This window comes from Falco biarmicus, chromosome 4 (assembly GCF_023638135.1).
Source record: "Falco biarmicus isolate bFalBia1 chromosome 4, bFalBia1.pri, whole genome shotgun sequence".
Lineage (NCBI taxonomy): Eukaryota > Metazoa > Chordata > Aves > Falconiformes > Falconidae > Falco > Falco biarmicus.
Window position 1 is genome coordinate 54976344 of NC_079291.1, and position 27786 is coordinate 55004129.

Sequence of the window (27786 nt, forward strand, 5' to 3'; positions counted from 1 at the left end):
TTACCCATTTCAGGAGAGAATTCTACCTCCCCCTTAACTGGGTCCTGGACATGATTTCCAAGAGGATTCCCTATCTTATTTTCTTTCTGTTGCAATTCAGGTATATGAACTGGCCCCCGCGTAAAACGAGGGTAAATTTTTTTTGGAAATGGCCTCTGAGGTTCCAGCCCCTTGACGGGCACATTCTTGAAGGATTGGTTCTCTTCACTGAAGTTGAAATAAACAAAGAGAAGTAGTGTCCAGGTCACAGATGTGAAAAGGCACCCATAGCAGAAATAGCGAAGTGTGACACTTCCCATTGTAGACTTAGCATCATTGAGGATCCATTCTCAATTACCTGAAAGAGTGAAAACATGCATTTTGAGAGTGCTGCCTGTTACCTCATCAGGTCTATACATTAGGAAACACATTCTATAGGTTACCCATCCATTAAATGTTTTTTGGAACTTTAAGCACAGATGTTAAGAATGAAATCCCGTTTCACTTTCACATTCAAAAAATAAACATGACCAGTTTGCACATTTTCTGTGTAGATACTACTGCTTTAAAACATAAAGTGAACAATCACCAAGAGCCCAGTGACACAGTTAAAGGTAAAAAAGATTAATTTTTCCTTGCAATAGTTATATAATCATCTATCTTCCACAATGGTATATTCCTTTAAACCATTCATTTAAACCACTTTTTAACTAAATATAGCACACACAGTGAATTGATTCTTCACAGAATGGTTGGAAGGGACATCTGGAAGTCACTTTGTCCAACCCCCTTGGTTCAAGTAGGGCCACCTCGAGCCAGTTGCCCAAGAGTATGTCCACACATGTCCATTTTTTAGTTTGCTTCCTATCCTCAAGCATGGAATGAGAGAGCATGGTCTCAAAAAGCTACATAGTTCGTCCTTCCTGCCCCAAATTTAAGAAGAGCCATCATAAGCATCCCAGAAATTCCAGAAATCATGGGGTGCAAATTAACAACACATAGCACCAAGACAGTCACATTTACAGATACACTTCCCTGCAGAAAAAGGAAACAGACATGGGATAGAGAAAGAACAAAAAGTTCCAAGGTAATTTACTGGGTTCCTGCAGGTCTCTGCAGACTCCGGAAGAGCTTCAATGCTCCCTGGAGAAGACAAGGAGACGTTCACCAAGAACTGGAAGGAAGCAACCCAGCCCAGGGTTTTACTTTAGGCACCCATCTGCTAACACAGTTTCCCCAAGTTATATTGAAAATTACTATTGTAAACAAATCCCCAATGTGAAGCATATGAAGCTGGTGGTAACATTTTATTTATGGCCCAGGAGAATCAGGCAAACTTCCTGGAGTTTCTCAAACCAAAAAAAGGCTCAAAAAAAAAAACCAAAACCAAACCAAACCCAAAAACATTACAGCTCAGTTTCCAAAACTAAGAAAAACACCAACTCAAAGAATTAGATCCCTCTCATCATTATCTAACCACCACAAATTCTCTGCATAGTAACAAAAAGTCAAGAAACTATTTAGTCACCTTTTGTTTAGCAAAACATTTGTTTTAAGAAAACAAAGCATGGGGTAGGAGTCAATGATTTATGTTGATGCATTTTTCAGACTTCTCAAAAAGTTAGAAACTACCAGAAATCTTCAGGTCAGCCTGGCAAAGAACAAACCAGTACAACGTTTATGAGTACAAACAGATTATTCCCTTCTCAATATGGAAAACTACTAAACTGAGGTAGAAGGCGTTCATGATCCCAAAGAAACCTATAAAGATCCCACTTATTTTGGCAATGTAATTCTGAGTCCTAAGTGACTTGCATCCAAAAAGAATACATGTCAAAATTCAAGCCCACATTTCCCAGACTGCAGCATGTCACTGCCTCGCTTCCAAAAATAAAACATCCACGAAGTAAAATAAAGCAAAAAAAACCCGCCCACAAACCTCCTAAAAAATAATTTATCCATTATTCTTACCATGTCAAACTCCTTCACTTCTGCAAGGCAGCAATCTATGCAGCAGTTAAGCCCAAAGAGCTTAAAAAGGTCTTAAACAGGGTTTAAGTCTCATAGTGACCCTGTGCATACAGATGAATTGCGTGCTCTGTGAAACAGGCTCTTTCTCTAACACTGTCACACCGAAATGTTGCTGCTTAACTGTAGAGCCATGGAACTAATCAAGCAACAAATACTCTGGGGCAGAAATGATTAAAAAGACCCCCAAAAACCAACAACAAAAACCACCAAACCAAAAAAAACCCAAACTTATTCTACCTAGCAGAATAGCTTTACCAGTTGGAGAAGTACAGTTCACCACTCCCCAAAGCCTTCTCCCTGTGCTAACAGTGGTCAATGAACATACCTAAGTGAATCTAGGCTCAGAGAAAGCACATGAAGCTGCAAAGGAGCAAGATTAGATAAACAGTTACATCCTTTCATTATAATAATTCTTCTTGCCAGACAGTCTGCAGACAATTAATATTCATCCATAAAGGAAGATCTGGGTGTTTGCCAGTTGTGGGGTTTTGTGGGGTGGGGTTTTTTTTGTTTGGTTGGTTTTTTAGTTGCACAGCCACAGGAGGTCATCTGCTGTAAGACTTGTCCAAGCCTAATACACTGCTCCTCAAAATCTGCTAATGTTGTTTTTCCATTCACTATGGTAACATAGTCGCACAATCCTAACACCATAGCACATGCACTTAGATTGTGGAACAGCACTGTTCTAGCACAGTAAAAGTTACTGTAACAGAGAAGGAACCTTTTCATTTCAGAACTGTTTAAGGATACATCTACCCTGCAGCTTACGCAGGAAAACCAAAGATAATCCTTGCTACCTCAGGTAACAGTAGGAAGACAGGCATGCAGAGTAGAATTCATCATAGATTAAATATTTCCCCAGCTTCTTGCATCTCTTTTACAGCTCAGAGCTCCACCTTGTCGCTGTGGCATTTCTAGCCAAGCTAAAGTTTGCTGTAACCAACATCAGGCACACTCGGATTAAAGAGGAAGGGATAAATTAGTAATCACCAGAGGAAAAAAAGATTGCTGTACATTCCTTTTATCTCCAGAAAGCCCTCTGACCAGGCTGAAAGCACACCCTTGGATACTGTTACAAAGGCAACAAATGCAAACCTGAGCATGATACTATTTCCACATGCTCCTTGCTACAGCAGAACTGCTTTCACCTTCTTTTCCCCTCCTTCACTGTTTCTCAGTTTTGTACAAGGATACAAAGGTTGAAATACTGCATTTAAATTGAATTACAGAACCTCCACAATGCAGAAAACTAGGCCGTTTCAGTAGCTCGCTATTCAACCAAGATATTTAGTAATACATTTGGCAGGGAAAACACTGACTTGCTATTTATTTTCTTTAAGTAACAAATGTTTTGTTAGACAGTTAATTTTGAAGGCAGAATGGAAAAAATTGAAACCCTGCCTACGAAAAGCACATTGAAGGCTTATTATTAGTTTACTTTATTCACCAATGCATACGCATTTACACAACCACTGTCCTACGGATTTGAACCACTTCTACCATTTAAGCAGCCACAGGAGTCATAATCTGCATCAGAGCTACACACTCGTTTTCAACAGCTTTAGGTTGACTGTGACTTCTTACAGATGTGTTTTAGCAAAGAGGTCACAGTAGGTTTTCAAGTCCTAAGCAATGTCAGTTCTGCTTGGGACCTGCCCCGAGAAACCAGGAGCACCTTTCCAGCCCTATACTTTTATGCATACAAAACAGTCACATTAACACATCTTGGCCTCTTCTCAATAGACCAAGAAACAAGTATCCCTTCACTCATTTCAGCATGCAATGAAATAACCACTTTGATACACACCAGAGGAATGGAGGAGAGAATATTTCAGCTGGTCACAAGGACCCAGGAGGAAACACTCAGTTCACAGAGGCAGCTACTTGGTTCTTTATTCTTACCTCATCCATCTCCCCATCCATGACTTTCTTCTGCAAGCCACCTAGACATGGTGAATAAAGCCTTACCCTGACCAGATTCCTTTGCTCTCCAGTTGTCTGAAATCTTCCAGGAAACACACTTTGCCAGTTTACCCAAAACCTGTCTCTGACTGCTTATGCATGGTCACAATAACCTGATGATCGTCTTAAACATTCAAACATCCATCCTCTCCCAGCTCGTTTCTCCAAGCAGGATTTTGAAACTTAAGCAAAGCCAAACCATACTTTTTTTTCCCTGCCTTTTTTCTTCACCTTTTGGTGTTGGGTATTTTTTCTAAAGGAGGCAAACTGCTCCTGAATGCAAGAGAGGCAAAAGATATGCCTTTCAAATCCAACGTATTAGTATCTTTCTCAGTCCTGCTACATGCTGCACGAGAAAAGCAGATTATATGTATTTTTAACTCAACATCCCTAAAGCTCTGCTAATGCAAACAGAGCTAGCAGGTTTGAACAGTTAGATAGAAACAACTTAAATCAAAAAAGCACAATTGCATTGTCCAGATAACAATGTCAATGGGCTCATAAGAATAATTTTCACCTATGCAATAAACACTGTAACACTGAGTCTAGTCACTAATAAATTGCTATGTGGACAGTGTAGTTAAAATCCATTTCTATTTATGTATTAAATGCAAACAAAACCAGTAATTGCCATTAAAAAAAAAAATCTATGATTTAAACATATAGAGAAAAATTGTTTCACAATACAGTTCCTCACAAATTTTACTAGCCATTAAGAACACAGCTGCCAAAAGTAAATTTCAAAAATACCTCAAACAATTATCTATCCCAAATACTCTCCCTTAGCAATATTAGGAGCTTTCACAGCAAATAACAAATGATAACACCTTCGAGCATTTTAGAAGCATTCATTCACATACACAAGATCCTAGTGATACATGGAGTTTATGGCTGCCCACATTGGTATACTTAGGGATCCAAAGATAATTCAACACAACAAACAAATCATTCAAGGTGGCAGCATCTCCTACATCAGGAAATTAAATCCATTTTGGAGGCAACTAGGGTGACTATGAAAGGAAAAAAAAAAAAATCTTAGAAGTTGCTCTCATCAACATTAGCTCAGAAGAGATCAAGACTGAAAGGCACAGTATTCTGAAAATTTATAGCCAAATACTCAGGTTTTCAGTCTCTCCCTTATTGCCCTGTTTTGACTGTCATATATTTATTACCTGATAGCTTTCAGACTTTGGCAAAGCCTTGGAACTTTTTGCAGACCTACATGCCAGAAACGCCAAGAGTAAAATATTCCTCTCTAATTTCCATGAATTCCAGTACAGAAGTCTCAGTTCCTTGCACAAGCAGTAAATCATTGATTTTTTTTTATTATTTTTTAAGAGAACTGTAAAAGTTAGCTATTAGTACAAGTCTCTGAAAGTCAATCAATTGTAAAGCTAAAAAAACCTCTAGGAGCTACCTGCCAGACTTGAGGTTCAGTAGTTATTGTGCAATGCTGCTTTCCATGTCACACCAGCTTCTTGTAGCATCCTTACAACATCAGCATGACATTCATTTCATACATCACACCCAGTAATATTTACATTCATTTAATAACTAACCCAACAGTGATATAACTCTGTTATCCCAGACAGCCTGGGATAGTTTTGTCATTAGTAACCTGTGCAACTTTTAACACTGGCTTAATGTGTTAGCCTTCAACATTTTTAATGGAGAATAAAAAAAAGCCAACCGCATTTCACAACATTTTGGCTTAAAGAGCAAAAGTAGCTACAGGGTCTAGGACCTGCCACTGCTTAAACACTGACATCTGCTTGGATTAACCTCAACAGTTTATAATACACACCGTATGACTAGATATTTCATGACTGTGCCAAAACTCATGTTTGTCAGAGGTCAAACAAAGGACCAGATTAACCTCAAGTTTTTTGAAATAGGAGTAAGAATTATTTGAGAAAACCTTAAAGACTGCTTGTAGTTTTTCCAAGAATAACTCTTCTTAAAAAAAAAAAGTCCGAAAATCAAGACAGATACACAACTCATATACCCAGATTTCCTGCAAGACTGCCTGTATATTTTGGATCTATAATAAGGCAAGGAACAGATATGTATAATCTGCATTTTTTAAAGAGCATTCTAGTGGAAAAAAACCAGTTAAGCTAATTTTATCTTTCTACAGAGTATTAGGATAATTTGCTCCGTGACTTTCTACAGATGCTTTTAATTTTTACTTGATTTATTTGGGGGGAAAAACCTATGAAGATAAAGTAACACTACTTACAAATCTAATTTTGATCTTTTAGCAGCCTTAACTTTTTATATATTTCTTGGCCTTGAAGATGTTGTCCAAGGCTACCATTTCTCCCCTTCCAAAACAAGCAACAGCACGAACAGGCTTTCTTATTTTCTTGTTTGCTAGCGATTCAACAGCATTAACAGGACAATAAACAGGCCAGATCACGAAGAAGTAGTACTCCAATAATACAGTCACCACACAGAGATGCCATTCACAGTAGCTTCTGCACTTTCATGAGAATTTTTTTTTCTAGGCGTCCTCTACTCTGCAACCAGTATTAAGGGATAGTCACAGGTAACAGACTAGCAAGATCAAAAAGGGACACCTTCAGCAGCTTTGTTTCAGACTCCAACACACATCACTAGAAGCAACCTCCATTGAATGTACATTCAGAACAAAAGCTGGAGGTATTTCTAAATATAAGCTTAGTGTTTCATGTGCTCCAGAATCAAAGTGCCAGTCCAATTTAACTCCTTATAAAAACACTCTCCTACTGGATTGTTTTAGCACTAAATTGAATCTACCTGTCAGTTGGTTTTTAATTAAAAACAACCATTAATTTTTGACCATACCAAGGGGACAGGTCACTGTACTTCATGAATTAAGCAGCTGGTTTTGACACAACATAGGCAGGTAACTACTCATGTAAAGACAGGTTTGGCCTAGAGGAACCTACCTCATGACATTTAGCAAGGACAAGTGCTAAATCCTGCACCTGGGACAGACAAACTCCCTGGCCACAGACACAGCCTACGGAGCAGCTCCGCAAAGGAGGACCTGGGAGATCTACTTAAACATGAGCCAGCAGCATGCCCTTGCAGCAATGACAGCTGACAGCATATGGGCTTATCGACAGGAGCACAGCCAGTTGACCGAGGGATGCAATTACACCACCCCACGCAGCACTCATAAGATCACAGGCAGAGTACTGTACCCACTTTGGGATCTGTCAGTACAAGACAGACATCACTAAACTGGAGCAAGTTCAGTGGAAGGCCACCAAAATGGTCACAGGCTGGAACACTTGCCCTGTGAGGAGAAGCTAAGGATGCTGGGCTTCTTCAGCCTGCAGAAGAGACTGCCACTACCTACAGTGATGATATTAAGAAAACAAAACCAGACTATTTAGTAAGGTGCAAGGCAGGAGAATGAGAGATTAAAAAAGACGACCAATATAACTCCAGACACAGCAGCTCCCACTCACAGAAATATACTGTGGACCACAGGCTGTCCTCTTGCATAAGATCACTGTTCCCGTTCATTTTAATGAGATGACACACTAAGATCTATTTTTAATTAGCCTTTGTAAGTCACTTCTAAATGCAACTTTGAAAGCTTTGAGAGCCAACATTTTAATCATTTCAGCACAGCTATACAAATCCATGTCACACCACCTAAAATAAATCCTCCTGGAATGAATAAAAAATTTTAATCAACACTTTACAGATACATAATCTTAAAATACCAATAACGTTCAATACACTTTATAGATAAAGACAGACACATAGAGAGACTAGTTGCATAAATTGCTGAAGACCTAAGAAACTATACTATGAGTATACTAAGTCTGAAAAGCATGAAGTGTTCCAGGAAAAAATTAAAAATTCATCTTCTTTATACCTTTAGGTTCTTACCCCTCACAATTTTACCACTGTCAAATGACTCACTTATATACTCATTCGTATTTCAGTTTTTGGACTTCAACCAGAGATGTCTAAATATTGCATACTATAATTTTTAAATCTGTGGACTATATATTGAGACGCCTCCTCTTGGAACATAATTTTGCTTATCAAACTTTCTGGAATTTCTCAACTCCAATATAAAAGCTTTACTTAGCAGGCTGCCATACCAGAGTAAATGCAAACACTTTAGGATTTATATAATAAAAATGAAGTTCCTGCTTTACCTACATCCATTTCAAATGTTCCCTTAAAGAAATTAAAAGTATCTTCTGCAGTAATATCTTTCATTTCTTTGTCAACAACAAAACATACAAGGTTTTTTTTCCAAAGGATACCTTTCTCCCCACATAATCCTTCTCTCCAAGGAGTGAGAGGGTTTCACAAGGGCTCTCACTTAAGGACACACTTTAATGGAAAAAGCAGTTACAAGTTTTGGAAAGAAAAAGTTTCATAAGAGTCAGCATGTCATGTTAACAAACAACAGAAAAGAACACCAGTTTTAGTTACAACGAGTGGTACAACATTGCAACAAGAAAAGTAACACAATAGTCCAGTCTGATTAGAGAAAGTACTTGGATTAGAAACATGAGCTTACCAAAATCCTAGTGCTCAATACCGAGTAAGGGCTATACAGTAGACAGTTTTATGCTGCTGCAGTGTCCTCATTCCCCACCCCACCCCCCAAAAAAAAGCTACTGGCTTCCCAAAGCACAGTTATATGCATGGAATTTTCTTACCTATCCCCATAACAAACATTGCACCGTAGGGCTGCTCGGCTGGATGCTACTTTACACCATCTGGCATATAAATGTCATGCCATTCATGGAGTCCTAAAAATACCTTCTTCAGTTTTGTTACTAATAAATACTTTCTTCCAATTGAAACAGTGAAATCTTCTTCTCTTTAGCAAAACCAGCTTTTAAGGAAGCTAGAATTTTCATGTACTGTCTCTAAAGAAAGGTGCATGCATTTTGTAATACAGCCCTTCCTTCTCCACATATAGCTTAGAAAAATAGCAAGATAAAAAAACCCACACCAGCAACTTATTTTCAATGCACCTCTCTCATATTAAAGATCCAGGTATCTAAATATTAGTTTAAGAACCCTCCAGCACCATACACAAATGCAAAATATAAGAGAGCTTACAAGGTCAACTACACACAAGTAAGCTGCTTAATACCTTTTCCTAAATGCTTTTAGTCTACTTAGCTGTTCCTTGCATTTTATGTCTGCAAAGCTCCCCAAAATAACAGCAAAAATACAGATGCATACCAAGGAATTAGATAAGACACACTTCTAAATGAGCAGCTCAACAGAACATGCTCACCTTTTTCCAGAAGAGTCGGCACTAAAGAAGCAGTGCAAGGTTACATAGTGAAAACACATTTACTGCAGTAGCAGTCAAATCCAGTTGGTGTCTTCATTCTCTGTGAACAATAAAACGCTGAGCCTGAAACTTAACACTTTGTTGCTGAGTACTGCTTGCAAGTCCAAGAGCACCAACTTATTTTTGGTTGATTGAGGTTTGGAAATTTTTTCCAACTCTCTCCTTTTTCTTTTTTTCAGTTGATGCACGATCCATATGGATTTCACATATACATGATATACATGATCCAACATTATTTGGCAACATAAACAAGACTGGTCATTTTACCGCCACTCACTAAAGAGGCATAATCAATCAGTGCATTTCTAAGGCATTCCTTCATCACAATACCAATGGATTAGATCACAGTAATGCCAGAGAAAATAATCAAGTTGTATACAAATTTCAGTTCTAAAAATGCCTTTAGTTCTCATCTTCCAATCACTAGTAATTTTATGAAATTTCCACAACTTGACTAAAATTTTCTAGGTATGCTTTCTGTTCATCTTAAGAAATTTTCATCAAAAGTGCTTTGGGCTTTTTTCCAGTCTTTTAAAAGCAAAGTGAAAACACATTCTCCAAAGCTTAAAAAAATTTTTAAAAAAATTAAATAAAAAACAAAAAAAATCAGACTTCATTTGTACAGTCCTCCCTCCTGCCAAAAATGCTGGCAGCAAATTTGGCAACAAAAAAGCCCTCACTGAAGTACTTTTGAGTGGGACAGTGAAAACTGGGGTTGACCAGTCTCAATTTTAAATCTGTGACTACTGACCACGGACACTGCATTTTGCACCAGCTTTTTCTGCCAATCCCAGTTCTGCAGTTAGCTCCAAGCAGAAATCTACTATCCACTTGTGCAGAACTCAGTACTGAAATCAACAGCCGTATAAAAAAAAAAAATACACAAAAGACATTTTCGAACTCTGACTAGAAGCTTCAAAAGGCTATACCCAAACATGTGTAAAATGCTGAACTGCTGCAATTAAGCTATTACTAGTATTACAAATTTGAAAACTATCTTAATTAGAACAGTTGCATTGCATCTTACCCTACATCAGATTACAGAATTCACAGACATCCAAACTTACCCCCCCACAAATCATATGTTTACTTCATTTCTGTTTTTCTGTAGGGTTTTCCTTTTCAATATGCAGAAACTTATATTAAAAAAATAATAATCAGAAGTGTGATGTTTGGATCCCAGACATGTCACATTCACTTACAGTCAGATGTCAGAAATTGCCACAGTTAAGACAGCACTAACCTGTCAGCTACTTGCTGTAGCACTGCAGTCTGTCCTTACAACTTAGTTTGGTTAGCCCACTATCAAACACTTTTATGTTTAGTATTAGCATACATAGACATTATTTGTTAAAAAAAAAAAAAACCAACAAAAAAAACCACCAAAAACAACCAAAAAAGATTAAATGTAGCACTAGAACTGTGAGTGAAGGTAAAACAAGTTACAGTTTAAAACCCCAAACTGCCTCTGACAGGAAAATACTTAACTCATTCTAAACCACTCAGCGTTCTTAACTCCTGTTACATTTCTTGATGCTATTAAGAAGTGGCACACAACTTAAAGATTTCCTCAATACATCCTGTCCTCACTGGGTGGATTTCCATTGGCAAAAAAAAAAAAAAGTAGAACTGAAATAAATACTAAAAGCAGGCGTTGAATTGAATTCAATGTCCATTTGCATTTCTCATGTCCAGAAACAAAGGTCACTTGGGAGTTTTTCACTCCAAGCTTTAGCACAGAGACCACAATATCCATACCATTTGGAACAGCAGAGGCATAAGACTTTCATTTTTCCCAGTAAGAAACTCCTAGGAAGACCAAAAACCCCTGCAAACTTCTTGGGTTTAGATCCATTTTCTCAACGGAAGTTTAAAGTAATTTCTATGCACAGACTTCTCTCCACTTCTCTCATTTTCTCACCAATGTCTCTAACCTCTAAAAAAAGAGAGGAATCCTAAGGATACAACTTAATACGTGTTCTCTCTTCAACTGACTGACTGAACCAAGACACCTGTATAAGTTATTAGATTGATCTGTGGGACATCCTGGCTGAATCATTTGCTCTGCTACAGATTTTGATGACATCCTTCACAACTTGGTGTCTCAGCTGTCACCTATAAAACCTGACTGGTGCATTAAAGTGAATCTATCAAAGGTTCTGAGGCAACAATAACCAGAGATGACAGAAACAGAAGTCGAACTTTGGGTTAGAACAGCAGTAACACACACCTCCTGTTTCCCCAGCAAATCTATTTCTAAACTATACTCACAAACTCTTGTCTAGGTAAACGTTCTCTTTTTTCCCTTTCTTAATACAACACAGTAATACTAACAAAGAGGTACCATTGCTGGTACAACCATAGCTACAGATGGAGTCAATGAAAACACTTTCACTCACACATCTAAACTAAGCTATCAATTTAATATAAATTTATCATGCTAAATATTGTATTAGACAATAGGGTAGGGAGTTTTCCAAATACCTAAGTAAACAGACCTTCTATTAGCATGCCTCTGAAAAAAAAAAACCTTGTAGACATTAACTGTTGTATTGGAATGATCAGCCACTAGCATAAAGAGATTTTACACTGTATGTAAGGAGACTTCTGCAAGTTATGCCAAAAACTCATTTTCTTTGTCTTTTATTCCCTTCTACATGACCTTACAGGCTCAATCTCTCCTTTTCCAAAGAAATCCCTTTGAGGAAAGATTTGTGGACCACTCCTTTTCCATCCGCTGTTGGTCACTTTTCTTCTACTTATCTATTGCCAATGTTTCTAATGGGAAAGCATACTCAGGATTTTGATGTTGAAATCACAGATGGTGTTACAAAATGAAGAGCAAATCAAAAATACATTTTCCCACTTCACTGGGAGCCATGCTTTTCAACACACTGCTAGCACAGAAGGTTAGCGTGCAACCCAAAACTTAGCCTTCTCTCGTTTCACACGCAATGAGTCTCAGCATCTGCTGACGCAAGAGATAAGAGATTCTTGCTAATAGGCAGAATTACGGTATTCCAGGAAATAGAAAACTAAAGAAAGCACATTTACTAACAAATATGAAAGGTATCAGAGACAGTGACATCACTGGTTCTTGATGTTACATTTCAGAAATTAGCAAAACAGTCAAATAGCTACGAAGATTGATTCAGAAGGGGTTGTGTATCAAAACAGGAGAGTTTTGTGCTTCCTGGAAAAGGGTCTCTGCCTTAATTAAGGCCATCTCCAAGATTTAAAGCATCTAATTTAATCCTTGTCTGCACAAGAACATCTATGTCATTTAGCCAAGCAATGCTTGGATGGTTTTACGTAAAGAGACCACCCCTATGAACGTGCTCCTACCATTCACTACGTATTTGCTTAAATCACTCTGGCACATAGTAATCATTTACTGAGGTACCTTCTTTTTAGCATGCCTCTGCAAATTTATTAGCTTAACCTGTCAATTTAAAATTTGACTTCTTAAACGATGCAGTGTCTCACAGTTGAAGTCTTATGAATTCAAACAGTTATTGTGGGTAAGCAGTTGCCTCCCATCAGCCACACTGTAACATTTCTTCATGCACAGATTCTTTTTGTCTTGCACAGCAAGAAAAATTATTTTTGTCAAGGTAGCTTGCTCCATGGCAAGAGGGGTCAGAGTACGCAAACACTCACTGTAGCACAGCTGATAAATGTACAACTTGTCAGTCACAGCAAACCTGCAGTCTCAGAAATGCTGAACTTGCAATGCCATTGCTGCTGTGAGAGAGAAAACCACAGTGGCTCACCTGCTCCAAACTGAACTTAAAGCCAGCAAAGACATCCAGGTACCTACCTGTAAGCAGCACGGGGTAGTGGGGTCTGGACTTGTCCCTAGCCTGCACACCTATTTCTTGCTCATTCTACACAGCATAAAGCACGCAGTATGAAGTGCTGAGGTTCCTTGCATTAGGGGTTTCTAACTAGTGTAAACAGTGGAAAAGTTGAGTCACCCCTAACCACTGTACTCCAGTTTCAAACATACAAACTATCTGGCTGCCAAAACCCTAGACTGCACAAGAAAGGGCTGAGATACAGCACATCATTCTTACAGGCACTTCAATCCATACTCTACGTTTCAATAACACCGTCAGTTGTTTAACCTACAGACTTCACATATTTCCAGTTCTCAGGGAAAGCATTCAGAAGTTCATACAACAAAATATCTGAAACTTAAAATACTTGAAGTCAACATATGATTGAAACATTATGATCAGCTTCCTAATTCCCCCCCTTTTTGTCACAGTTTTCAAATAAAGTACTTATACTAATTATTACACAACACTGACTCACACAAGAAACATGCTAGAGCACAGCTGAAGGATGTGCCGTATACTATTAACTCTTACACAAAATGAGCCTAACAAATGCATTTACTCATGCTGCTAAACACTGGTTTAAACAGCTGAGGCCTTTGTACTGACAGTATTTTCTACATTAACACAGTAGCTGCAACAACAGATGCATTCATCTCCATAACCCACCATATGTTTTGAAAAGAAAAATTAGATAAGAATCAAGACAATTTATCTACCTCCCACACTCTAACAAGGATTGAAATAGCCTTAACCTCTGTAACATTTTTTAAGAAAAAATAAACAAATTAATTTCTGCACTTGAAATATACAAACCTACTTTTGCTCTTCAACAGCAAGCAACATAATGCAGCACTTCTCCAAAATGAATGGCACTAAAGAAAATTATTTTAGAGATACCTGTAACTGTAGTATTACCTAGCCAGACAGATGGAAGTGTTAAAGAAGTTGATGAACTTAACTGTCACAGAAAGGAATGATGGTATTTTTTTCAAAATTTTACCTTTTCCCTTCAGCTGGAAGTCTCTCCTTACTTCTCTGCTTCAGTAATCAACACACAGCTGCCACACTGCCAAACTCAGCCTGCCAGCTGCTCAGACCACAACTTTTTTACAGCACCTTCCAAGGTAACGTAACTAACATAAAAATGATCCTCCCTCTGTTCTTTTCACCCCCACAGTTCCCTATTCTTTCTTGTTAGAAGATCCAAAATCCCCATTTTTACTATCTGCTCAGATACTTCTAATCTCATCCATCTGACCCGTAGTTTGCCCTGTTCCACACACATGCCCTGTAACTACCACTAAAAATTTGGCTTTTCTAGCATTTACTATGAGAAAGCATGTTTTGCATAGACAACATTTCAAAATACTAATAATTCATCTTTATTTCTCTTGCCATGCTGTTTCAGGGCTTTCTTCCTCCTAAAACGTTTGAATCACACCTACTGTTATTTTACATCACTATGAAAATGATGAAGAGATTCACCCATTCTTATAAACAGCTACTCCACTGCAGCTTATCAGGAACTCTTTCCAGTTTTACTCCTATGCATAATGGAGTATTGATTTGCATCCTCTGAGGCAAAATGATCAGATAGCAGAAGACAGGCAACCAGCCCTGAAATCTGCAGTCAGAATTTCTTAAACCAGAATACATGTCACTTAGCCTGCTGGCTTCCTCTTCTGAGGTTGAGAGATGGAAGTCTCATTAGAGCTGCAGTGTTAGTTCTTGCCTTCGCTGCTGCAGAAAAGCCCCTAAAACTCTGCAGGAGCTTATCTTACTCAGAGATGAGGAAAAGCTTATGCAGAAGGCATGCAGTTCTTCAGAGACAGTTATAATGGGGGAGTTCAATTGCTTGTTAATCAAAAGCCTCTTATCTGGAACCACCTGGACGTTTATGCTGTTCTAAAATGAGGTCTAGGAATCCCAGCTGGACTATTTCACATATGCAGAGGTTGCCTACAGGGTAGCAGGGCAGAAACATACTGTCAGGGAGAGGTTGGTATCATCCTTTCCTGGGCATAGACTGCACTTGAATCAGCTTAAGCTAACCAGAGATGTCTGGGAACATTTTCCTATTAAGATGAGATCTATATAAAAGGAATTAAAATAAAAAAGTAGATGCTAGATCAGAAAGAGTTTGCGAATATTTAATGTCACTTACAGACTTTCTTTCTAAGAAAGAAGAGATTTAATCTCATGTTGAAATACATTTTCCAGAGAAAAAGGGGGGAAAAAACATATTGGGAGAGTGCTGATGCTGCTGCTCACCTGCATAATTACTGTACCGGCATTAAGAGATTTCAATATTCCTTCAAACAGAAAGCAATACTCAAAATACACTGGACCAAACAGATAAAGCACAGATTGTTTATAAGCAGCAACAAAGCCAGGTCATGAGATACCCTTTTTCTTTGGAAGAGTAGGGGCTGCACTTTTTATCTAGTTATACGATAAAGTTCTGTAAGGTCTACTGCCATTGCCCTGCAACCAATATTGAAAACAAGTCAGGATGCAGTTTGGGAAAGATGCTATACTAGGCAGCATTAGTGTATTAATTAGTCTCAACAGCAGTTTTAAGGCTGACACCTGTGAAGAAGCAAATGAAGGTGAAAGAGCTATCTGGAAAGGAAGCTTCTGAACGCAGTGTTTGCTTCCAGTGCCACACCACAGCAGAGAAGAATTTGACCTGCTGGGCCCCCTGCTACCAGCAGCACAGAGCTTTTGGTTGTTTGCTCAGCTCTGCTTTCATGCAAACAAGGGACTAGAGAACCTTTTCACCTTGCAAGTAACTTGGAGACGGTTAATTTGCTAAGAGTATTTTCTGTTGTAGTATTTCTTACAAGCTTTAACACACAAAAAAAGAAAAATACCACATGGCAATGAGAACTGACTAGAAGGGCTGGAGAATGCTGAACAAGACGTATTTGCTAAGAGGAAAAGGGAGCCTCAAATGTTGCAAATTATATACAAAAAGCCACAGGAACAAAAAAAGGAGAAACGCTTTAAAAATAAATTTTGCAGTCATCAAGATAAGAAAGCTTTAATACGCCACAGAGTCAAGCAGTCCTCCAAAAAGCAACTACTGCCGTCACCTTGCAAATGAATCAATGAAAGCAGCAGCGCCAGCAAAACTAACATGCAAAATCCTCACGTTTGGGGCTGACAGTTGCATAGTTTCAGTGTACCTGCAGGCGGGCTGTTGCTGCTGCTCCTCCACATGCATTTAAAAACTAAAAAAAAAAATATTAACTACGTTGTCTTCCATCCTACGTAGCACAACCCACACCAGCCCCACGGTCTCATCTGCTAGTCAGATGAAAACTAACGGCCCTCACCACGCGGCTGGCTCACCCAGCCACCCCACCACGCGTAACCTGCCCGCTGTAACACGGTTCATATTAGCCAGAAGGGGAGAACCCCCGAGCCTGACCGCTGGCCGTCCCGAGGAGGGGCGGCAGGAAACGGGAATCGCTGCTCCCAGGACAGGCTCCCGCGGGTCCCTCAGGGTGGGCGGGAAAACGGCCGCCGCCGGCCCCGTCCCTCACGGGCCCGTCCCTCACACCGCCCCCGGGGCTGCCCCTCACGCCGCCGCCGGCCCCGTCCCTCACCGCCCCGCGGCTGCCTCTCACGCCGCCGCCGGCCCCGTCCCTCACGGCCCCGTCCCTCACGGCCCCGTCCCTCACACCGCCCCCGGGGCTGCCCCTCACGCCGCCGCCGGCCCCGTCCCTCACCGCCCCGCGGCTGCCCCTCACGCCGCCGCCGGCCCCGTCCCCCACTCCCCCGACCCCGGAGCTACTCCTCACGCCGCCGCCGGTTCCCCCGCCGGGGATGTCTCCCCTCACACCGCCGCCACCGACCCTATCGCTCAACCGCCCCGGAGCCACCACCCCCGCACTCACCGCGGTGGCGGCAGCATCCCCCCTCCGCCCGCCCCGTGCCCTCAGCGGCGGCGGCGGCAGCGCGCACCGCTCGCGCGCGGCGCTGGCGCCACGTGACTGCTCCCTCCCCGGCCGGCACCGTCACGTGAGGGGGCCGGGGCGCGGCCGCCATGACAGGCGGGGCCGAGAGAGCCTGAGAAGATGGCGAGCTGTGAGGCGGGAGAGCAGTGGGGCATCTGCCTGCCCGCTTTCTGCTGAGCAGTACGCGGCAATGAAGCTACGGGGGGAATTCAGGGCTGGAGGGCTGTGGGCGTGCGGCCTTCAGCCCCCCTCCCCCCTCAGAGCTTCTGCGCATCTGCCTATCCCACCAGGCTTGCAAGTTCCCTTGCAGCTCACAGGTGAAGACTAAAGGCCTTTCCAGTCCCTCAGGGAGGTATCTGCTCTGGCCTTTATGATTTTAAATGGCCTTTGGAAGTACTTGTTTGGGGGCTTTGAAGGGGAGAAATGAGGTGTGGATCAGGCAGATAGAGGATATCTGGGTCAACCAGCACTCTTTTCCTCACCGTGTAGTTTGAGCAGCTGTCTGGAATTTGGAGGACTGGTTTCTTCAGCAGGAAGGGGGAGATAGTTGAGGGAAAACAACCACAACTACCCTAAAATAACCTGAGCTTGGCAGTTAATGTGCATCTGTAGTGATGAGTTTACATCTCCTAGAGAGGCACGTTGAATCCTCACATCTTTTCTACCCACAGTAAGTGATCTAGCAGCTGACTTACTAGACAAAAGGGTGGTGAGGTAACTTCACCACTGATACAGCTTTGTGTGGGACCTGACTTGGCAGGTATCCTTTTGGGACGGAGAGCTGAAACTGGCAGGCATGTTGGGTTTGTAAACCCTGGTGAGGTTTAAGAACAACAGAGAAGTGTCAGATTTGGTCAGCATAGACAGGACTAGGAGCTTTTTTGTGAATACCTAGATACAGAACTAAGGATGCTGAGTGACACTTCGAAGATGGCAGATTTCAGGACTAGGAGCTTTTTTGTGAATACCCAGATACAGAACTTAAGCTGCTGAGTGGCACTTTGAAGATGGCAGATTTGATTTTAGTAAAGCAGAAATTAAACAGAGGTGACGCACCTGAGCCTGTTCTTTGGTGGATGTTGCCCCCGGTGTCCAGAGGTTATGACAAGGTGCTTTATAATAACACAAACAGAGCAGAATACAGAACTTGTCAAAAAGGTGTAGCTACAGCATTAAAGTACAGAGGACAAAAATATAATAAATATATAATCAGAAGCTGCAGTGAGGGAAAAAGGAGTGACAGTCTGTGGAGGGGTTAGTAGACAGATGACAAGGAGGTAGCAGGGATCAAGATGAAAGTAACGTGCAGTTAAATGAGGTAGCCATAGTCAGCATCCCCATCAGCCAGCTTTTCATAATTCCTGTTTCAGCTACCATTTAGCATAATGGCTAACACGCAGCTTTGATCTCTCTGTCATAATAATTTAGCCTGAGGACTGGAGGTATGTGTTATAATCTTTTAGGTAAAAGCAACCTCAGCACATATTCTGTCTGCTTTCTGCAGAACCATTATCCTTGAAGTCCTTCTAATTTGGCCAGTTCTTGCCTAATTTGTAATTCCAGGTATTTAATCTACCCAAATACCTATTTTAGTTCTTATCAGAAAAGAGTTTCCCTGGTGCTTGGATTATCATTTTATTAACAGAATTAATAAATGCTACATTTTAGCGTCATTTACGGTAAGATCTTTGAGACATGTTTAATTTCTCAAAATCCCTGATAATGATATTCTGCCCAGCCCAACTGCTTAATATACCCTATGATAACTCATTAATGTTAACTAATTGACCCACTTCCTATGTGCTCACAGCAAGGGACAAGAACTCATATAAAAGTGCTGGCAGGAAGTCATAACCCAAAGTAATACCCTGTCAATATGATTTGTGGTCAAAATTTGGGATCCGTATGTACTCAAGCACTGAAATTTTGTTTATTAAATGTTTCTGTTGTTGACACATCTTGGACACAGAAACAACACAAGAGAAAGGGATACTGAGCTACAAAAAAAGATACTCTTTAAATCCTGTCTCATTTCTAAAATTGAGTCTTCTATTTTGTGAAAAAGGAGGTGAATATCCCCAAACCCAAACAGAATTTATGTATATTATTTTTCTAAATCCAAATTGTTCAGAACAAATTTCTCCAGCTAATGTGTAGAGATTGTTGACCAGCTGTGATAGAGAAGACCGGAGGAAACTCTAGCTGTTCTTCTGATACCTGGGATAAATTGCATTTGTTTCAGTGGTTTCCGTTTATAATAGTTTGCCTATGGGCTGTCCTTGACTGAAGTGAGAGCCTGTACATCCCCTGGCACAGTTACTATGTGATTATGGTTTTGAATTGAGTAAATAAGCCCTTCTAAGTGCTGCATGGTTTATTTGGAGTATTTGAGGAAGCAGGACATTTATGTGGTTGCTCTCGGACTCTTCCTTCCTACTGTTACTTTTGCTGCGTATCACTTAACATGTTTTTCTGCCTGATTTCCAAAAGAAAGGTCAAATGACAACTGAAAATATGTGTATGGGTTTATCAGATCTGCTCTCCTTGCATACTTTCAAAATCTTGGGCCATATTCATCAAATTTGACAGTGGGTGGAGATCTCAAAGAGATTATATTCTAAATAGTTTTGCAAAAATAGGTGTCTGAATAGAAGAGAGAGACTGTTACTCACTACTGAGGAAAAGGCTGTAGAACAAGTTCATCCCACATACCTTTAATGTATTGCACATTAGGAGCACTCATGAAAGAATCCATGGAGCTGTTGTGGCTAGTCTATTGAAAACATCAGTTCTGTGCTTTGTAGTGGGTGAAAAGCAAAAAGGGTGTTAGGTACATTAGGATAGGAATAAAGAATGAAATGGGATACTGTTTATACTTGTAAAACCCAAGAGTCCTTGTACATCTTGAACATTGCGTGGAATTCTACCTAAAGTACCAAGAAAGGTACAGAAAAAAGCAATGAGCTGATCGGTGGTATGGAATTGCTTCCTTAAAGGAAAAGAAGAAAAAAAAGAAAAAAAAAGACACTTAAATACACTTGAGTGGTTTAACTTTGAAAAGGACTATGAAGGAATGTGATAATGGCATAAAAATCTCTTGTCGTAGAAAGTGAATTTTGTGTTTCTTACAGCACAAGATTTAGGTGTTCTGAGTGAAATTTTCAGGCAGTTAATTTAAAAGGAACAAAGTAAAGTATGTTTTCTCCTGAGTTACAACCGTAAATTGCTGCAAGTGTATTTTAGAGGCCAAAAGTATAAATGTGCTCATAGGTGGATTAGAAATGGAAATGGAAAAAATGTCCATTGAGGCCTCTTAAACATAATGCTAATGCAGCTGCCAGCTCAGGAAATCTCCAAGTAAAGGGGTGGATTCAGCCAACAGATTAAGACACCTAAATTTGAGTTTCAGTGTGTAGGTGTCTCCATGTGAGCCAGATGTCTAAGCTCCCCTTATACTCAGTAGAGAACTAATGTGGGATTTAGTTACATAAATGCAGGCCTCACATGCCACTTTAGGCATCATGGAGTTTTCTACCTGGCCTCCTGCTCCAAGAAGAAGCAGGTCTCCTAAAAAGCCTGTCCTATCTGAAGTCTGACATGGAAGTCTGGTATCTCAGACCATCACAATTGTCAGTAAGCACGTATGGTTAGCAAGCTGAACCCTGCTCATAGTTGATACAGCAAGCTATTCAGACCACCTGAAGATATTTATATCAGTGTATTTTGAACACGTCTAACTCTCAGCCTCACTAACTGTATTGAGTAGTTCTGTATTGACCGTAGGAGGAACTTACATTCAGATGAAAAACATCTGCATGGGGTCACTTCAGCCTAGATGTCAGAATTTATAGGTTTTGCCAGGCTGTGCCAGAGGGCATATTGCTTAGCTTTTCAGTGCTATTTCCTTAAGTTTCCTTAGCTAGTCAGACCACCGAGTTGATGCAGCTGGGATTGATTTAAGGGATTGATTATGTATGAAAAACCTTAGGATACTCAGATTTATTGATAATGAGGATTTTGAGAAGGTTTAGATTCATGGTGTGTTGTATAATGGTGCACTGATGTGTAGTGACACTTTGAACACGGTTGCATGAGTCCTTAAGTCTGGAAGATACCCAGTGACCAAGAGTTCTGGGGCAACCACAGATGCTGCTGCTAAAGCCACCAAAATGACAAGTTCTTAAGCCATTAGATCCTGTAGCTGAAAGGGACATTTTTTTTCACGAAGCTAAATCAAAACTAGTTTGGTTGATGACAGGCTTTACACCCTTCTGTGAATCAGGCCAGTTAGATCTTGTTAGAGTAGCAGAACTTGCCTAAGAAGAATTTGGGCTAAGATTCAAGCCAAAGAAATTAGATAACTAGAAAAGCCAGATGATAATGAGATGAGTTTTAGAAAGGTGAATCAGTTCTTTCCTCAATCTCTCACACTTCAAATTATTTACATTTTCTCACTGAAGACAGAACTTTTAGCACTAATGCTGTGCTCTTGGGCTGATGAGAGTTTTAACATAACAAGTCAGCAAGCTCTGACTTTGCTTTTTGAATATCTTAAAAATAAGCTGTGAAGGAGCATTTATGCTTTTAAAACTGCGTTAGTCACCAGTTGTGCTACTACAGCAGTGTTCCCATTTGATACTTATTGTCAGAATGCTGTGACAGTACAATAAATAATAAAGACTCCCTCCTAGCATCACTGCTGTTAACAGAGCATCTATATCTCTCAAATGTCCTGCTCTTCAAAATGAGACAGAGACAAGAACAAACCTAATATGTAATGGGCAGGCCCTCTCCCTTTTCTTATATATGGGGCACAGATAAGATCTACCAACCAGCAAAGTACATTAACATTAACCCATATTAATGAAGCAAGAAAGAAGTTGTGGGGTGGAATGATCAGCTTATGTGATGTGGCCCTAAAATCTGCAGGAACAGAAAGAGGAAGCCACTTATATAAGTGACGGACAGTGGTTGGGAGATACCACAGATCTAAGGATCATGCATTGTTTTGTCTTAGAAGGCAATTGCAGCACTGAGCATGAAGAGGAGAACAGTATTGTCATGCTCCATTCAGTTCCCTTCAGCTTCTTTCCTTCATTTTTCAGCCCTACCTGTGTTATTTTTCTGTACTTCTTAACACATCTCTTCTGATATTTTCAGTAGAGATTCTCCAGAAGTGTGGAAAAGTTATGTTTTATCTTTGAAGTGTTGCTAACAAAATTCCATCTGTTTTTGATGTTCAGAAGTTCTCACTTTTAAGATCTGGGAGTGAGATGCTACATTTTCTGTCATTTCTTTTTACTGAAATAAAACATTCCTTGGATTCTGTGGGGGGAGGTAATTGGCTAAACGTTCTGTCCAGTGTTGCTCAATTGTGCTCAGATCACTTCACGGGCTCGGGGTCTGGGCCAGCCTGGGCTAATTTCTTTTCCACTTTGGACTGTTTTGCAAAGTTTTGAAAATGAAAACAATCTCATAAACCCCAGAAATCTCGTAATTGAATTGGCTTTTTCCCAATTAATTATATTAGAACTCTACCAAGAGTTTCCTTCCATCATTGTTTCTACTCCCTGATAAGAGGAGGAAAAAAGTTTATTTGCAGAGGAGGTCAGTCTCATTATCTTCTTTTTACAGATGTGGAAGTTAAAGCACTGAAGGATGAAGTTGTTTGTTCCAGGTCATCCAACAGAGCAGTGGCAGACAAAAAATAGAACAGAGTCCTTCAGTGCTCATTCTGTTGCATCACTCTGTCTTCCTGTTTTGATGAAAACATTTGAAATGTGATTTTCATAGGTAAGTCTGTGAGAAAGATTCAGACTTCTAAAGCATGGAAACCAAAACCTTTAGTTATGTCACATAAACAGAGGTTAGATAGAGTTCAAGCTGAGACAAAGACTCTGAGCCTGAGTTGTGGCACTTCGGTCATACAGGTGTCTTTTTGGTAATTCTTTCTCATAGCAAGTATTATATTCCCAGTATCTTTCATAAAAATATATCTCAGCCTCTAGCCCCATGCCTATTGTGCAGCAGGATGCTAAGCCTCTTGGTTTTTTCATACATAATTTTCTGTATTCTCAAGGATGGGGGTTTCACGTCCCCGTCAGTAAGAAAAGCATAAAAAGGAAGTATGGGTACAAACAAAGGATTATTTTCTAGTAATATTCATAGTTTTATTTTAGCTCTATTTTTCCTATTGGTTTTACAAAATTGTGCTGATTCATACCAACTGGGGGCAAATCTTCTCTGTAGCAACATCACTATCTGTTGTAATCACAGAGCTTGTACTCCTTCTTCTTCCACCCCCCTCTCCAATTTGTCCTTGTCTGCTCTTTCTGTGACGTATCCTAAAAAAAATTTCACAGCTTTACAATTTTGATGAACAACCAGATAACCATTTAGAGACTTCTGCTCTAAATCATTCTTCTTTTTCAGTATGCCTTATCCTTGCATTGCTTTTTCAAAGAACGTGTGAGATTCAGTGGTGGTTGTATTTCCTATATCATTATGCATATGTGGGAAACTGAAGAGAAATTTTGTTCTTATAGCTGAGAGGACAAGAATTCAGAAACACAACTATCTCTCAAGATGCTCCCTCCATAAATCTTGGTTTGTTGCTTGATGTCTTCATTTGTTATATACAGTATGTTGATAAAGTTCTTACCCCCACAACCTGTGTCTCTTTTTTATCTATGTAGATTAGAAGCACTTGTGAGCGAACAGAGTTTCTTGTTGGGCAGTTATGTATCACTACAAACAAGGACACCTGACCTCTTTTAGGATTCCTAAGCAAAGCCAAAGCAAAACAAAAAAATGCCAGTCAGCAACATACTCAGTGTTGCATTCCTAACTCATGGTTTACTGTAGGCTATCAAAAGCGGTGTTTCTAAAATGGGAGTTCTGGAAGTGTCATAAACTTGATTTCAGTAAGTGATGAAAATAGATTAGAAAATAAGTATTCTAATTGGTCTATACAAAACCCAAGAGGTGTGCAGTTACTTTTAAATTTACTCTTTATTTTAACATCAAGAAGAAATCTATGTGATTAAAAAGCCTGAGATAATTTTTGGGCCTATTAAAAAACCCTAATACAAATAACATAACCTTTATATTAATGATTTTAGTGAAGGATTAGTAGGCAATTAAATGAGTGACTGGAGGAAACCATTACTGCACTATCTGAAAATGTCAAGCTCTGAAAGAAGTATACTGTCTAAGAAAAGTGGTGAAAATGGAAAATACATGGTGCTAAAATCTGTCCTGGACAGACATTCTCCTGTGCAAGAGGGTAGCACAACATTCTGTGCAAGTTGTGAGATGCCCCCTGGTGTTATAAATCTCAGCTGTTTTTTCTGTTGAGACATCGTATATGGTCAGAGCAGGATAAAACCCCCTAAGTACTGACAGAAGGTAAGAAAGTTTAAAAGGTAAATAGAAGCTACAGAAGGCTGCAAAGCTGCAGAAGAGAGATCGGTAGCAATGCCATTTAGGATCTAACTGCTATTTACAACAAGCAGAAATAGCTGTAAGTTTCTCAGTTTTATATAACGTTTTCAGTAGCATGAGGGTTACAGAGATCAGGTGGGGAAGGTGTCAGCAGCATTTTGTAGAAGCTATAGATGGAAGGGAGGCTTGGAGGGGCTTTAGAGAGTCACAGAGAGACGAGCCTCCTTCTTCACCCAGATGTCTCTTCCACAACACTGTGAGGATTATGGGACTCCCAAATCTGCCCTTGCAGTCATGTGTCTCAATTCCAGTCACCCCAAGCAACGATATACCGTGTCTTCTTCCTACAGCATTTTCTACTTATTTGGGGCTGCTGCAAAGAGGAAGGAGAAGTAGGGAGGGGGACAGGAGAAAAGGAACTATTTCAGCAAAGGGGAAGGGAGGAATAGAAGATGCCAAACCAGAGAGGAAGGCCTTGGAGAGCAAGGCTTTCTGTTCCTGTTACTGGAATCAAAAATCACTGCTCTGAATGACCAGTGCTCCAGTAGTAATGCCTGCTTCCTTTTCTTTCAGAGACACTAGTGGTTGTGCAGGTAGAAGGCAAGTATGGCCTGCGTACCTTGATGTTTCTTTGTAGCCCAGAACCGTGAGGACATCCCTGTGTCCTAAGTAGCAGTGCTCAGACTACTAGGACACACTCTTACAGGAGTCCTAGTTTTCAGGTAGAACTTTATGTAAAGTATTAATTCTTAGAGAGATGCTAATAAGTAGTAGTATCTTGAAATAGGCAAGAAGAGAAAAAATTGGAAATAAAATATTTTCAGGGTCTGAGATTAGGCTGGTTAGCATGAGCAGGATTTAGAAGAATTAGAATTTTCTTGGAATAGTCTTGTCAAGAAAGAGAGAAGAGGAAAATTGTGATTACAATAGATAAACTAGAATTCTGTTAGTGCCTCTAAATCGGTATGGCTCTTCTCCAAACTTAAGTGGTGGTTCTAGATGCTAGCAAATGATTCTTTAGGGTTGGTTATCCAGGACTTTTCAGGAAATAAGGTCACATAAGCCATGAGGACCTAAAAATGTATAGACAAGAGCAGAATCACTAAGAGTTAGGGGGGAATTCCTACATTATAACGTAGCTATTTGTAACTGGATATTTAGTATTTGCAACTTTGTTTTGGAGGATCTTCAGTTGGCAAAACAAAAGATGTTTGCTGCTTCATTCAAGCAGATGATCTCAAAGGTCTTTTCCGACCTAAACATGATTCTATGATTATAAGCTATATTTATAACTGAATGAATATACATATGAATGAATTACATACATCTCTACCCCTTTTGTATGTTCCTGTAATGGAAAAAAGAGTGTATAATTTTGTACCATTGATAGAAAATAACAATGGTTTTGTTAGGTACCTAATTTTAATGTCTACATATTTTTGAGATCTATTACTTACAGAAGTTTTGGTTGTTTTGTCGATTAGATAAGGGAGGACAGAGAAATGATGAAATGGGGGCAAAATCCTTTTGAACAGATTGATGTTGGTTATAACAAGATTTGAAGCACCTCATTATGTAAAAATTTGTTCTAAACCAAACAATCCTAGTGGTGTTTTTATAGCCTTTGTTGCCAAAAGAAATAAGGTAAAAAATTCAGCTTTCATTGTAATGAAATCTTCCTGCCCTTGTGGTCAGAGGAATAAAGCCTTGAAGATCTGACACATACATAAAATGATGGCTCATCCTACAAGAGTCAGATTAAAATATAATTTAAAAAGTAGACAAAATGAAGTATCTTCTAGTGGTTTTTAATAAAGCCATTCTTCTGATTTCACAGAATCCAGTTCCCGTTTTTGTTAGTGCTCAGCCTGGTAATACTGAGCATAAGTCCCAAATATGTCTTCTGGCACTGTACCAATTTGAGATAAACCACAATATATTACCCATTCTCCTAAATGCAAGCTTCTGCGGTACCATATTATGGAACCAAGTTATCTGAGACTGAAAGTAATACCAAATGTGATTGTAGGTTGGCTGGAATTTGTGGCGTCTCTCTCGTCTTGCCATGTTTCACCACTTGGAAAGTTCTAAATTATATTGTTTAATTATTTGTCTCCTTGGCTCAGCGTTCCCTCGTTAGTTTTCTGGTTTGGTGCAATTCTTTGTGTGTTCACTAGGTGGGTCCCCACAACAGTACACTTGGTAAGCAGTTTGTGGGTATGAACACATTTAGGTACATCTAGCTCCCAGTTTTATTACCACTTTCTTTGGCAGAAGTTAACTGCACCACATGTTTCGATGTGCAATGTAATGATTAAAAAAACTTACTAGAGTGTTGGGAAGTTGTCATAAAGGAACTGAACTTGGGGATTTTCCTAGGACTATTACCTACCTATTTCAACTGGAAGTTAAAGCAAATGTGTTCTTCTTCTAGCCAGTCATGTACAGCCATATAAAGTTTTGCAGTTATTTTATCTTTCAAAGGGTGATGCAAAACTGGTTGGTTTGCAACATTACATGTATTCTTCCTTTCCAAAATCAAAAGTTAGTAATTTTTAATGTTTCGGAGCTTTCCATACAAGTCAAAACAAAACAAAAAAAAATTCTTTTTCCATGCGTTAGGTATTTACAGACTACAGAAGGAAATAAAGGCTTTTTAGCTAAAATCTTCAGAAAGTTTCTTTCCAAGTACAAGTGTCTTATATGTGTACTTATATTAAAAAAGATTTACCCCCTAAACCTGACCAGAATGAAATCCAAACACATAACTGCAGTTCTCTCTATCCCGTAATGTCCTATAGAGAAGATTAAGGAAAAAGAAGTCAGAGATTAGCAGTATTTTTAATGTCCTATTAGAAGGCCAGTCTAACCCAACAGTGGGTAGCATAGAAGCTAGACATGTGTAGGCTCTTGAGCCCTTTGTGATGTTCTCCCTGCCTGAGTCTGTATATGATTCTTGCCTGGTACAACACTCATCTGTGACATCAACCTGGGAGAAAACTGCAAGGCAGGAACAGGGCAGCATTTCAATCTGCTAATTTTTGTAGTTAGAACTATAGGTCTTTTAAAATTATGGTGCTCTGAATAAGGAGGCCTGTAGCTTCTTTACTGTATTGGGTTGTGTTTTCTACCCTGCAAAGAAAGAGGATCAGTTAACCTGCAGGGAGCTCTATTCTATCACATCTAGGCTGTTTTGGACATTCAGGCTTGTATGCTTAAAGCTAGCTGTCTTAATAGTGTA

General features: G+C 39.7%; 1 protein-coding gene across 3 annotated transcripts in view; it reads right to left on the bottom strand.

Annotated features, from left to right (window-relative positions):
* GALNT11 (polypeptide N-acetylgalactosaminyltransferase 11) overlaps positions 1–17153 on the bottom strand; it is a 56628-nt gene extending 39475 nt beyond the window's left edge. Inside the window, exons 1-2 of one of the 3 annotated variants that reach the window (XM_056334263.1) lie at positions 17043–17153; positions 5–337 (exon numbers count right to left, since the gene is read on the bottom strand). In XM_056334263.1, coding sequence (XP_056190238.1) covers positions 5–299 — 295 coding nt within the window. In that variant the 5' untranslated portion in view covers positions 300–337; positions 17043–17153. Of the gene's footprint in view, positions 1–4; positions 338–3912; positions 4217–17042 lie in introns of those variants that run through there. The other 2 variants (XM_056334264.1, XM_056334262.1) reach the window with 2 other exon arrangements.
* Positions 17154–27786: the final 10633 nt, after the last annotated feature.